Below are 13,042 nucleotides of genomic sequence, written 5' to 3' on the forward strand. Positions count from 1 at the left end.
GAGGCGGGGAGGCAGGCTACCTGCTGAGCAGAGAGCCCATGGCAGGGCTCAATCCCAGGACCCTGGGAACATGACCTGAGCCGAAGGCGGACGCTTCAACCCACTGAGCCACCAAGGCGCCCCCATCACTCCACTCTTAATGTAGATTTGCAGACCATTTCCCAGGAGTCCTGGTTCAAGGAAGGCAGATTTGCCATTCCCATATTCTGAGTCTGGAGGAAACATCACTAGTCACTGATAGAGTTCTTGCCTGCTGTGTGTGTCAGCTACTGCCAGTTAGTTCTTAAGATAAAATCAGTTTTTCTTTTCTGTTTATTGACTTGTGGGGCCATGAAATCATGGTTATTATAGACTGCCAAACCAGAGTTTGAGCCATTCCTGTATTTTAAGGTATCTTCTCTTCTACAGAACAACTCTGGAAACCCCAAAAATGGCTAGGTATCTCACTGTTTTTATTTTATTTTTTAAATGTTATTGCTTTTTATTTTTACTTTTCTTATCTTTTTAAAAGATTTTATTTATTTATTTGACAGAGAGAGCACAAGTGGGGTAGTGGTAGGTAAGGGAGAGGGAGAAACAGGCTCCCCACTAAGGAGGGAGACTGATGTGGGGCTTGATCTCAGGACCCTGGGATCATGACCTGAAGCCTTAATTGACCGAGCCACCCAGGTGCCCTATTTTTATTTTTTTAGAGAGAGTTCATGCAAGTAGTTGAGGGATACTGAGAGTGGGAGAGAATCTCAAGCAGACTCTGTGCTCAGCACAGAGTGAATGCGGGGCTCAATCCCATGACCCTGAGATTATGACCTGAGCCAAAATCAAGAGTCAGATGCCCAACGAACTGAGCCACCCAGGTGCCCCTCACTGTTTTTAATTTTTGCAGTTCTCTACTCTAGCATTCCAAAACTGAGCAAATTTTCAGAATTGTTCACAAATGACTTTTTGACTTTCTTTTTTTAATTTTATGTTTTTATGAGAAATAAGACTTAGCTAATAGTTCAAAATGAGGTAGCTGTCAGAATTTTAGGGCTTAACATTTTATTCATCTCTGATTCTTTTGTTAATCTATGCATTACAGATAGAATCTTAAGTTAGTAAAGTGATGCTCATTTGAAATTACAGAAAAATGTTTAAAATTCATCACTGGTGGAATTATTATGTTTTATTTTTACAGCTAGGAAAAGCAGATACCGTATCTCACAAATTCAGAAGGAAATCAAAAGTCAAGGAATCCAAAAGTGGAGAAACAACCAGTGCTCATATGACCTGTTCTTACTTTGGTTCTTCGTCAGAAGCAACTTACGAAGATGATTATTATTTGGATACTTTGCAGGATAGAGGAGACAAAGAATTAAGTAAATTTTCTCTCAACTCTGAGCTTTTGGATTCTGAGTCACTCACAGAACTGCCCTCAGTTGAGAAACTCTCCAATTGCAAGCTCTCTTCTTCACCCTCTTTGTTCACTGATAATAATATGGAAGGTTTTCACCCTTCTCAGTCCACCGTACCTTCAGTTGCTAATGAAACCTCTTTAGCTGCTTCTTTGCTGGAAGAAACTTCTGAACACGTGCATTCAGATCTTGTGGAGGTCTGTCATAATGAAACCATATCAGTGTCTTCTTACAAAATTTGGAAAGATGATTGTTTAATCATGGTCTGGTCAGTTTCTAATAAGAGTGGTTTGGAATTGAAAAGTGCTAACTTAGAAATTGCTCCAGCAGAAAATTTCAAGGTAAGACAATGAATGGTTCCTTATTTCTGCCTTAAATGGACAATGCTTGCTTAGTGTTTCTAATGTTTGATCTTCTGATGGTTTATAAATTTCTTCCATATCCTTTTCTTTTTAGTATAAAACCCCAAAGGTGTGACAGGTTTTTTTCTTTATTATTTTGAGTAGGGATAAATTATTCAAAAGAGACAAGGAAACATAAAGATTTTCCGCCTGCATTGGGGAAGGCCATAAAGATAAGCAAGTATCAATAGAGCACAGTAGTTAAAAAGGTAGGCTATTGACTCAAAATGCTTAGCTCTGAATCTTGCTTCTGCTACTTATTAGTTGTGTTACATGGTCAGGTTATGTAACTTTGAGTTTCCTCACATTTAAAATGAAGATATTAATAGTGTCTGCCTGTTACTGAGAGGAGAAAATGAATTAATATCTGTAAAATGCTTATAGCGGTAACTGACACATGGTATGTGTTACTGTGTTATTATTTTCAGTGTGTATTTTGTGATTTTTTACACTCTTTAAATGTCTCATTCATTCTTGTTATAAATAGTGAGACAAAGTTCTTAGATTAACAAAGCAGAACATCAAAGAGTAAGACTATTGAAGGATAAATATGTATATTGTCTGCTACCTTTTTCTTTCATTGATTTATTATTCTATACTGAGTGCTTGGGCACCAATTGCATTTCTTCCCAAGCTTTAAGAGATTGGCATTGTGATTTCTGGAAATATGTTTAATTATGTTATTGTATGGGTGTCCTTGGTGGAGTTATAATGAGATTTGACCAGTAGATGAGTTAGTTACTCCACAAGTTGCACTCTGTTTCTTCTGTGGGCTAAAATGTGTTGAATGGGTTATTGCCTGAACCACTGACAAGGGCAGAAGTTCCTGACTCTAGATGGGCACTAAGTTCACCAGTGGAACTTAAAAAAAAAAATGAGAGAGAATCCAGCCTCAAAATGGAGGTAAAATTGCTGCCCAGTCATCCCCAAGCCCCAGTCCGGCTGTTGCTGCTGCCACTGGGAAGAGGGGGCCATGATCCAAAGGAACCAGAGCAGTTGAGAAAACTGTTTTTTGGTGGTTTGAGCTTAGAAACTAGCTAATGTTAATTTAACAGAACATTTTGAAAAATGGGACATACAGATTGTGTGGTGATGAGAGACCCCCCAAACAAAAACTTGCTAGGGGTTTTGGTTTTGTGACTTACTCTCATGTTGAAGAGGTAGATGCAGCAATGTGTTCCTGACTACACAAGGTCGATGGGTGTGTAGTAGAACCAAGAGAGCTTTTTCTAGAGAGGATTCTGTAAAGCCTGGTACCCATCTAATAGTAAAGAAAATTTTTGTTGGTGGTATTAAAGAAGATACAGAAGAGTATAATTTGGGAGAGTACTTTGAAAAGTATGGCAAGATTGAAATCATAGAAGTTATGGAAGACAGAGGAGAAAAAAGAGGATTTGCTTTTTTAACTTTTGATGATCATGATACAGTTGATAAAATTGTTCAGAAATATCACACCATAATGGGCATAATTGTGAAGTGAAAAAGGCCCTTTCTAAACAAGAAGTGCAGTCATTTGGATCACAAAGACGTCATGGAGGTGGATCTGACAACTTCATGGGTCATGGAGGAAACTTTGAAGGTGGTGCTAACTTTGGCCATGGTAGAAACTTTGGTGGAAGAGGAGGTTATGGTGATTGAGGTGGTGGCAGCAGAGGCAGTTATAGAGGAGGTGATGGTGGCAACTGTGGTGGTTGTCCTGGTTATAGTAGTAGAGGAGGCTAAGGTGTTGGTGGACCAGGATATGGACACCAAAGAGGCAGAAATGGTCGTGATGATGGAGGATATGATGGTCACAATGAAGGAGGAAATTTTGGAGGTGGTAACTATGGTGGTGGTGGAAACTATAATGATTTTGGAAGTTATAGTGGACAACAGCAATCAAATTATGGACCCATGAAGGAGGGCATTTTGTTGGAAGAAGCTTGGGGACTCCTGTGGTGATGGTTATGGATCTGGTGGCAGAAGTGGTGGATTTGGTAGCAAAAGGTTCTAAAAAAACAGAAGAAAAGGGCTATAGTTCTTAGCCAGGAGAGGAGCGAGGAGTTGTCAGGAAAGCTACAGGTTACTTTGGGACTGTTGTCCCAAAAGCATTAGAAGAACTGTAAAAATTTGCCACAGAAGGAATGATGATCTAAAGTCAGAAAAGTCACTAAACTTAAATAGGAAAATCTTCTTGTTCAGGACTATCATAGCCACAGTTTGCAAAAAGTGCAATTACTGATTAATGCAATGTGGTATCAATTAGATGTACATTCCTAAGGTCTTTGATCTGTTGCAGCTTTGTCTTTGTCTTACTCTTTTCATTATATCAGGTATATTGCCCTGTAAATTGTGGTAATGGTACCATGAATAAAAAATTAAGGAAATTAAAACAAAACAAAACAAAATCCAATCCAGTTGCTTGAGTTCTATCCCCATAGCTTGAGTAAGTGTGTAGATTGAGAAGATAAGACACCTGTGTGTGTGTGTGTATGTGTGTGTATACACATTTTTAACTCCCCTGGGATTTTAAAAAATAAATTTAATTTTTTAAAGATTTTATTTATCTGAGAGGAGAGAGAGAGAAAGGGAGCAGGAGCAGGGGGATGGGCAGAGAGAGAGAGAGAAGTAGACTCCTTGCTGAGCAGGGAGCCCGACCCTGGGATCATGACCCAAGCTGAAGGCAGACACTTAATTGACGGAACCTTCCAGGTGTGCCAACTCTCCTAGCTTTAAACATCTGGTGCTAGCCAGGATTGAGAACCGAAAGAGACAAGTTTAATAATTTTTATATTGTTGTTGCTATATTTTACGGAGATTTTCACTGCAATTTGTTACATATCTTTTACCTATATACTATTTCTTAATTAACTGTGCTAATGAATTTTTCTCAAAGTGAAGTCAGTCATTTTCATGATGTGGTTTATTTTCAGCATCTTACAGTAGTATGTTTTTGTATCACTTCAATAAAGTAGAAAATTGGTATTCATATAATAGTTTGTATTGATCCCTTCTTCAGTACTTTTATTATTTTTATTTACAGATCACCGAGCAACCTGGATGTTGCTTGCCCCCAACAGAAGCAGGAAGCATCAAAACCTTTCAATATAGCGTGCAGATGGAGGAACCTTTTACAGAAGGGAATCTTTCTGGTTTTATAAACTATCAGATGATGGATACCCCGTCTGTTCAGCTTGAATTTTCTGTAAACTTATCACTATTAGATTTCATTAGGTAAATATCTTCTGGAAAGTTAATTCAAGTTATTCATTCATTCAGCAAATATTTATTAGGCCTTCTCTCTGGGCAGAAACACTGTGCTAGGTGCTAGGGAGTATAATAAATATACAGTCCCTACCTTTAGGGAGTGTTCAGTCTGGGGAAGAGACATTAAACAATCACATGAATGCATATCTACTTTTGAAATGTGCTGTGAAGAGAAAGTAAATGGTACGAAGAACAATTATAATATGGGACCTGATTTAGGCTGGGGTTGATTAGTAATCTTGGAAAACCTCTGAGAGAAAGTAACATTAAAGTAATGTTTAAGCTGAAATAACTTCAGAGATTCTGCCTTGCTTTTTTTAAAAAAACGCTTTTAAAGTTTCTCTCATTTATATTTCATTGATTTGAATAATTATTTCATAAAATCTGTTTACTAAGCTTTAGAGATCTATAAGAAAATTACTCAAGGTTAGAGATACTGTCAGTATTTAGCATTATACTAGACACTATGCAGTATTACCAGAATAATTGAAGATAACTTCTTCATTCTTCTGCTTTCATTTGGTTTTATAGATATATTTTACTGTTTTTTTTTTCCTTAAAGATTTTTATTTATTTGTCAGAGAGAGAGAGAGAGAGAAAGCGCACAAGTAGAGGGAGCAATAGGCAGAGGGAGGGAGAAGCAGGCTCTTCACCAAGGAAGGAGCCTGATGTGGGACTCGATTCCAGGACCCCGGGATTATGACCTGAGCCAAAGGCAGCTGCATAACCAACTGAGCCACCCAGTCCCTATATTTTACTGTATTCAAGCATTTTTTAAATTGAAGTTGCCTGAACCAAGATTGCAGAATGCCAATGATTATCTATAAAATTTTTTTAACCTTTACCCATTCATTTGTGTTACACTGCTATAATTTTTACCTACCCTTTAAAATCTTTTTTTTTTTCTTAAAGATTTTATTTATTTATTTGTCAGAGAGCGAGCGAGAGCGAGCACAGGCAGACAGAGTGGAAGGCAGAGTCAGAGGGAGAAGCAGGCTCCCTGCGGAGCAAGGAGCCCGATGTGGGACTCGATCCCAGGACGCTGGGATTATGACCTGAGCTGAAGGCAGCTGCTTAACCAACTAGCCACCCAGGCGTCCCCCCTTTAAAATCTTTAGTAAAAACATGTCTGTCACTCTTTCAAAGAATATATTTCTGCTTATGGTGCTGTATAAGATAGAATCCAGCCTTCTAAAAACTTATATTCTCTGACTAAAGGTGTATCCCATGGTGAGCATTAGTGACCTGAAAAAGTATAATATATACAATAAACAGTTCTTCAGTGTGTATTAATAAAATCCTATGTATCTTTAAAAAATATTTTTCCTAATTATAAAATAAGTGTGCAATTATTATAAAAATTGAAATGCTATAGAAAAATATAAGTAGAATTTGAAAGTTCCTTAAAATTCTACCCCCAGTGACCCAGTGTTCACTATTTGATCTTCAGTCTCATGAATCGTTTTTTTTTTTTAAAGATTTTATTTATTTGACAGACGGAGATCACAGGTAAGCAGAGAAGCAGGCAGAGAGAGAGGAGGAAGCAGGCTCCCTGCTGAGCAGAGAGCCTGATGCAGGCTTGATCCCAGGACTCTGGGATGGTGACCTGAGCCTAAGGCAGAGGCTTGAACCACTGAGCCACCGAGGCGCCCCTCATGAACCATTTCCAAAAATACATTTATTAAAATTCTTTCCTTGGTCTAATTTACATAAGGTGCCAGATCCTTGTATTCATCCTCTTGTACACGACGATGATAGTGTCTTACTATCCCCAAATCCAAAGTATACATGAAAGTTTTATGTTTAAATGATTCATGAAATTACTTGGTAAAATTTTACTGAAATTACTAATACTTAGAGCTGAGTGATTTATTGAAAAGACATCTACATTTAATAACATCTTTTTTCAGTATTTTCATCAGTTTGGAGGATGATAAACATTCTAGTCCTAGTTAATTTAAAACATAAATTTTGCAGGACCCCGGTTTATAAAGATTGTATTCTATTCCCATGAGTTATTTGATATGTATTTGTTTGTTTAGAATTATTTCATTCTTCTGGACATAAATCTAATTTTAAAAATTATTTTCAGGCCATTGAAAATTTCAACTGAAAACTTCGGCAAACTCTGGTTATCCTTTGCAAATGATGTGAAGCAAAATGTTAAAGTGTCAGAATCTCAAGCTGCTCTGCCTTCTGCCCTAAAGACCCTGCAACAGAAACTAAGACTTCATGTTGTTGAGATTATAGGTTCGTAGAGTTACAAAAAGGCAATCTTACGTTTATAGGGGCTTGCTCACAGTCAGAACACAAATCAGCTTCTATGAGTATCCGATTTTCTAGAGCTGTATTTCCTGTTATGAGTACCTTTCAAATGAGTGTGTTGTTCAGACATTATTAAGTAATTTTTTGTGTGTGGTAAATTACACATGATGAAAGTTTCCATTTTAATCAATTTTAAGTGTACAGTTCTTTGGCATTAAGTACATTCATGTTGTTGTACAACCATGGCCACCATCACTTCCAGAACTTCTTCCTCTTTTAGCTAAAACTCTGTGCCTTTTAAACACTAACTCATTCCCCACCCTCTCTACCTCCTGGCAACCACCATTCTTATTTCTGTCTCTATGAATTCAACTATTCAAGGTATCTCATATAAGCAGAATCATGCAATATTTGTTCTTTTGTGACTGGCTTATTTCATTAACCTGTCTTCAAGGTTCATTCATGTAGCATGTGTCAAAACTTCTTTCCTTTTTAAGCCTGGACACTATTTACTATTCACATATGAATGTACCACATTTTGTTTGTCCCTTCATCTGTTGATGGACACTTCCCCCTTTTGGCTATTAGATATAATGCTGCTGTGAATGTGAGTGTGCAGATAATCTGTGTTCAAGTCTCTGCTTTCAGTTCTTTTGGTTATATAATTTTATATTTAGTTTTTGAAGAAACTGCCATATCATTTTCCACAGCATCTGTACCATTTACATTACCATCAGCAGTACATAGAGGTTCCAATTTCTCCACATCCTCACCAGCGGTTGTTATACATACATATGAGTATGTGTGTGTGTGTATGATATATATATATATTCATACATATATATGAGTAGGAATGCATTTCTGTACTGTTCAGTGATGTTGAATGTCTTTTCACATGCCTGTAGGCCATTTATATACCTTCTTTGGAGAAATGTCTACTTAAGTCCCTTTGTCTTAAAGAATTTTTAATTTTTGTTTTGTTGTAGGCAATGAAGGGCTTTTGGCCTGTCAGCTTCTCCCATCCATCCCCTGCTTGCTGCATTTTCGAGTTCATGGTGACGTATTAGCCCTGTGGTTTAGATCCTCCTGCTCTCCTCTTCCTGACTATTTACTGTATCAGTGTCAGAAGGTGATGGAGGGATCCTAGCAGAAGCTCTGCTTCTATTTTACTCCATCAGAATAAATGGTTTACACAGATAAACGTACTTACCAAAGTAAAAAGAACTCTTGGTACTTCTAATGAAAATGGGGCTTATTATACGCTAATGAATCCTGATCAAGAAAGATCCCCAAGGAACTGTATCCTTAACCTTTTACTCAGGATTGTACAGTACGTTTGGGTCCCAAAAAAGTGACCTAAACCAATGTTATAAATTGCTAATGATTTATATGTCACTTAGTGTAGAGGGATGAAAATATTTATTTTGTTATAAATAATTTTATAGCAAATTTCCTCTAGTGCTAGCTGATTTGTAGTAAAACCAAGTCTCAGTTTTCTGCACTAATGGAGGGGAGACAGACATGGCATTGATAATCCCAAACCTAATTCATATTTGGCTTTGGAATGCAGTAAGCTTTTTGATAGGCAGGTCATTACTTTCAATTATGTTTTGCTTAAATCAGTACTGAACTAAGTTGGCACAGCACACACTGACAGTTCAGGAGATCCATGAGCATGCTGGATATTGGGGGGATTCAATCTGTGATATAGTTTTTGTTGTAGATAACTCATTACACATACTTGCAGCTAATTTGGCTACAAAATTTGTTTATTTTCCCACTTGCATTTATTTTTAAAATTCAAAGTGAATCACTGTATTCTTATTTTAAAAACCCATAGCCATTTACAAAATATTGTCATGTGGAAGCACAACCTATAAGAGCACACAGTACTAAAACAAACAGATATAAAAGGACATTTTAGTTATGGTGAATATCTTAGTGTCCATTTAGGTCCATTTAGGTCCTTTTGACAAGCTGAATTTTGTGAGTACAAATGGGAAAGTCATCTTTACTGGCTTTACTAGTACTCAGTGGATAGAACCAAAGCAGTGACTGCTTAAGTATACCAGACAGGTTCTTCAGTAAAATATATCATTTTTTTGTTGTTAGTTGTGCCTTTATGGCATCTCTCAGAACTCTTATCAGTAAAAGAGGTTAAGCCTACTATGAATGATGGACCACAATCTTGAGATTGTACATTAAAGTTAAAAACTGAAATAGTAAGTATTTTATAAAATCTTATGGTGCTGTGGAAAATATTTATTATTTCACTTTTTCTGACACTTCATCATGGACACTATTCTGGTAATATAATTTTAAGTCCTTGCAGTTAATTCTCTGGTTAGTTGGTATTGTTTGTCACACAGGCGTGGAGTTCGGTTTAAATTATCTCACTAATCATAACTGATACAGATACTAAGGGGATTCCCCAGAGCTGATAGATTTCAATAGTTTTTTATGTCTAGTGTTTTTCTCCCTAAAAACTCAAGTGCTATTTTAAAAAATTAATGTTAAAGTTATTTGTTTTAAAAAAGGTAGCACCTTGTTAATTTTATGCTTTTAAAAACATGTAGTGAAACCTTGCTGCAAGAGCAATGATAAATGACTGGAATTTCCTGTCTAGGTTTCTCCTTCTGAGTAGAATATCAGATTCATCTTCAGGTTCCCAGCAGTGTTGTAGTGAAGGGTATGAGCTCTCTCTGGGTGTAGTGGACACTGGGGGCTAAACTTATAGCTTCTTTATTTCTACCTCTGTCACCAACACCCCCCTAATTCTGCTCTTACTCTGACAAAGAAATAAGATGTATCCTCTCACTTTGTAGAGGAGAGTAGTGTATGGCAAAGGAGGTGCTCTAATTTTTTTGTGTCCTTACTTCTGTGTGTTTGTGTGATCATGAAGGCTGGGTTGAGTATGGAGCAGTGGGTGTAAGGTGTCCAGCAAGCAGATGGACAACCACCTGGGAGAGATTACAATGAACTATAGTGCTGTTTGGCTGCAAGATTGTTCAGGGGTGGCAGCGGCAGTTGTCGTGAAAGACATGGCTTGGCCAGCAGAGCTGTCTAATGGTGGGACATGTGTAGGTTAGGGTGGGGACGTTGTTTTGGCCTGCCACGGGGAACTTCGTGCCACTTTTGTTCTTTCTGAACTCACTAAATGGAAAATAGGGTGTCAGAGTTTCCGCTGAAGTGATTAGTAGAATGTTTACAATGTTTATATTTTTATGGTTTTAAAAAAACAACAACAACAACAACAACAACAAAAGAGTAAATTGTAAAGAACTTCAGAGCAGTATATATTTTGCCTAGATTAATTCAATGTTTTAAATTCTAAATCAGGCATCACCAACCTTTTTTGCATTGCAGGAGCTGTGACTCTAAAGTAGGGAGAATGAGTTTTGTGGGTAGACAATCTCTTTACCGTACAGTCGCAGTTTAGTCATGTGAGGGGGCAACGTTTGGAGTAAGAGCTCTAGTGGGGACTGTCAGCTGTGTGAGAAGGCCGGTGATGGCAAGCATGAACCTGGAGGTGAATGCAGGGCAGACAGGCTCCCATCAGAGTAGTCCCTGTGGGGGCGAGCAGATTAGGCTCAGGGGAACGTGGGCCCCGAGTGAGGGTCCTTCTGAAGATACCACAGATGGAAGCAGCGCAGTCCTCACGCGCTCATGTGCCAAGCTTGCCGAGCGCAGCATGTGCCCTGCGGAGCTGCAGCGTTTTAGGCAGTGACCGGCTAGCCTCTACCAAAACAGTTGTGCTGAAAATGCAGTATTGTCTTTTTTCTTCTCTTTTATTTCATGTCCGTAATATTGTACAATATTGAGCTCTTTGTCTTTTTTATGGATAAATGTGTTCTTTGTCTCATAATTGTAAGCCACTGAAAGTGCACTGAACCTATTCACATGTCTTTAAGGTGTTTTGCTGTGTAAAATTTTAGGAGAGGAAAAATGCAAGTGAGAATGACAGCCTAGCAGGCATTAATTACCTTATTTTGGAGTTGAATTCTGTAATTGCAAAAAAATTCAGTTAAACGTGTAATAAATACAAAATAATCTATACTGTTCTTTGGTCTGTGTGTTTTTTATTGTCTAAACAGCTGAGTAACCAGTAAATCCTACTCAGTGATTTGATGGGGTTGGTGAAACAGAACAGGCACAACTGGAATAGGATGAAAAGAGTAATTTACTCATAATGGTCTCGAAGAATGTGGTCTAATTGGTTAAAAGTAAAGATACTGCTGTTTCTGTGTGGTGTTCAAAGAGAACTTTGTGGGCTTCAGACAGGTTAGAGTGTGGATTGATCCTCAGGTGCATGTCCATATCCTCTGTAGCCTGACCAGAGCATTCAAAGCAGTGTTCTATTATTCCTTCTCCCTAAAGCCACCAGAAGATGCAAGAAACACAGTAATTCAGTTGGTGACTTAGTGACCGAAGACTCTGAGTCTCCTGGCCATTTCTGCATGTGTATCCTAAAACACAAAGCTAGATAAAAAATGGCATTAAATCTCACCGATTTGTGCCTACCATTGGCTATAATGGATAGCAGACAAATTCTGAGATTTGCAGCCCCATCTTTGGGGCACAGAAGGTAAAATGCACCACACCTGCTGTAGTAGTTGAAGGGCCTCGTGAAGGGAGGGCGGGCTGTTGCCAAATGGGCCAGGATTCATGATTGTATGAAAGCTACTTGTTTATTTGTGTGCATAATGAGACTATGAACTTTTTATGATTAAGGACCATGTAAATGTTTTATGTTCCTTTTGCCTGATACATAATAGGCACTCAGTGTTAGGGGCTCAGCTTACTGAATGAATGACTTGTCCCCTCAAAATAAGTAATCTGAGACCAGGTAATATCCAGGGATTGATTTTAGCAATCCCATGGCTCTCCGAAAAATAAAGCAAAGTGATCTGACCTGGTTTATAGATACAGGTCAGCAGAAAGGGGTTCTGGTGAAACTAGCTTGTGCCAATTTCTACCAGGTGGGAGAGAGGAAGCATGAGTGCTTGATGGGACCTTTACCGACCTGAAAGCTAAGTCCTATGAGAAGGCGCCATGCCATTTAAGAAATCTCTCTGCAAATACAGTGTGATTACAGATACTATGACTTGGAGGAGGACGTTTCTGCATTATAGCAGATGTCCATGATGCTGTACTGATCTAAAAGAACTTGTTCTAGGACAGAAAACAGTAGGCATTTGATGAGTGAAGCTTAAGATAGGTAGCTAATGAATATGATAAGGGAGATTTACCAGCTAAGTTAGCATTGCCTGTTTTTTTAGAAGAGTGACCACTGTGATAATGGTGTGTGGGGGGCAACCATACATTAACAAGGCCAACAGCATCAGGAAAGTTAGGAAGTACAGGTCTTCTGAATAAGCAGCAGGAAACAGGAAACAGAATTACTTAAAAGGAAATGTGTTATCCTATGCATCACCTGGGAAACTTTATGGTGGGTGCCTGCATCCAAGATAGGAAGGTACCCAAAAGATGGGTCTAGAGAACCCTGAGAACTTAAAGATCGTGGCCTGGATTCAGGGAAGACAGACCTGGGCAGGGGGAAAATATGAATGATGTCAAATAGCCATGAATTTCCTGGAGCATCTGTAATGCTCAAAATATAGTGAGTTCTTTTGCAGCTAGATTGTGGGCTTCTTTCCAAGAAAGGAATCAATTTTCTTTAGTTATTTTAAACTGTTTTCCTAAGTGGATGAGTACTTTTCATTCTTCAGAACATCCTGT

The 13,042-nt window shown here is 38.2% G+C and overlaps 1 protein-coding gene and 1 pseudogene across 2 annotated transcripts in view; both read left to right on the forward strand.

Annotated features, from left to right (window-relative positions):
• Positions 1-11,357, forward strand: part of AP4E1 (adaptor related protein complex 4 subunit epsilon 1) — a 61,243-nt gene extending 49,886 nt beyond the window's left edge. The window contains exons 19-22 of one of the 2 annotated variants that reach the window (XM_013057686.2): positions 1,175-1,732; positions 4,815-5,005; positions 7,131-7,288; positions 8,290-11,357. In XM_013057686.2, coding sequence (XP_012913140.1) covers positions 1,175-1,732; positions 4,815-5,005; positions 7,131-7,288; positions 8,290-8,450 — 1,068 coding nt within the window. In that variant the 3' untranslated portion in view covers positions 8,451-11,357. Of the gene's footprint in view, positions 1-1,174; positions 1,733-1,897; positions 2,002-4,814; positions 5,006-7,130; positions 7,289-8,289 lie in introns of those variants that run through there. The other variant, XR_006602838.1, reaches the window with a different exon arrangement.
• On the forward strand, positions 2,014-4,294 carry LOC106006090 (annotated as a pseudogene).
• Positions 11,358-13,042: the final 1,685 nt, after the last annotated feature.

The sequence above is a fragment of the Mustela putorius genome, unplaced genomic scaffold, assembly GCF_011764305.1.
Source record: "Mustela putorius furo isolate JIRA1106 unplaced genomic scaffold, ASM1176430v1.1 tig00003898_pilon_pilon_pilon, whole genome shotgun sequence".
Lineage (NCBI taxonomy): Eukaryota > Metazoa > Chordata > Mammalia > Carnivora > Mustelidae > Mustela > Mustela putorius.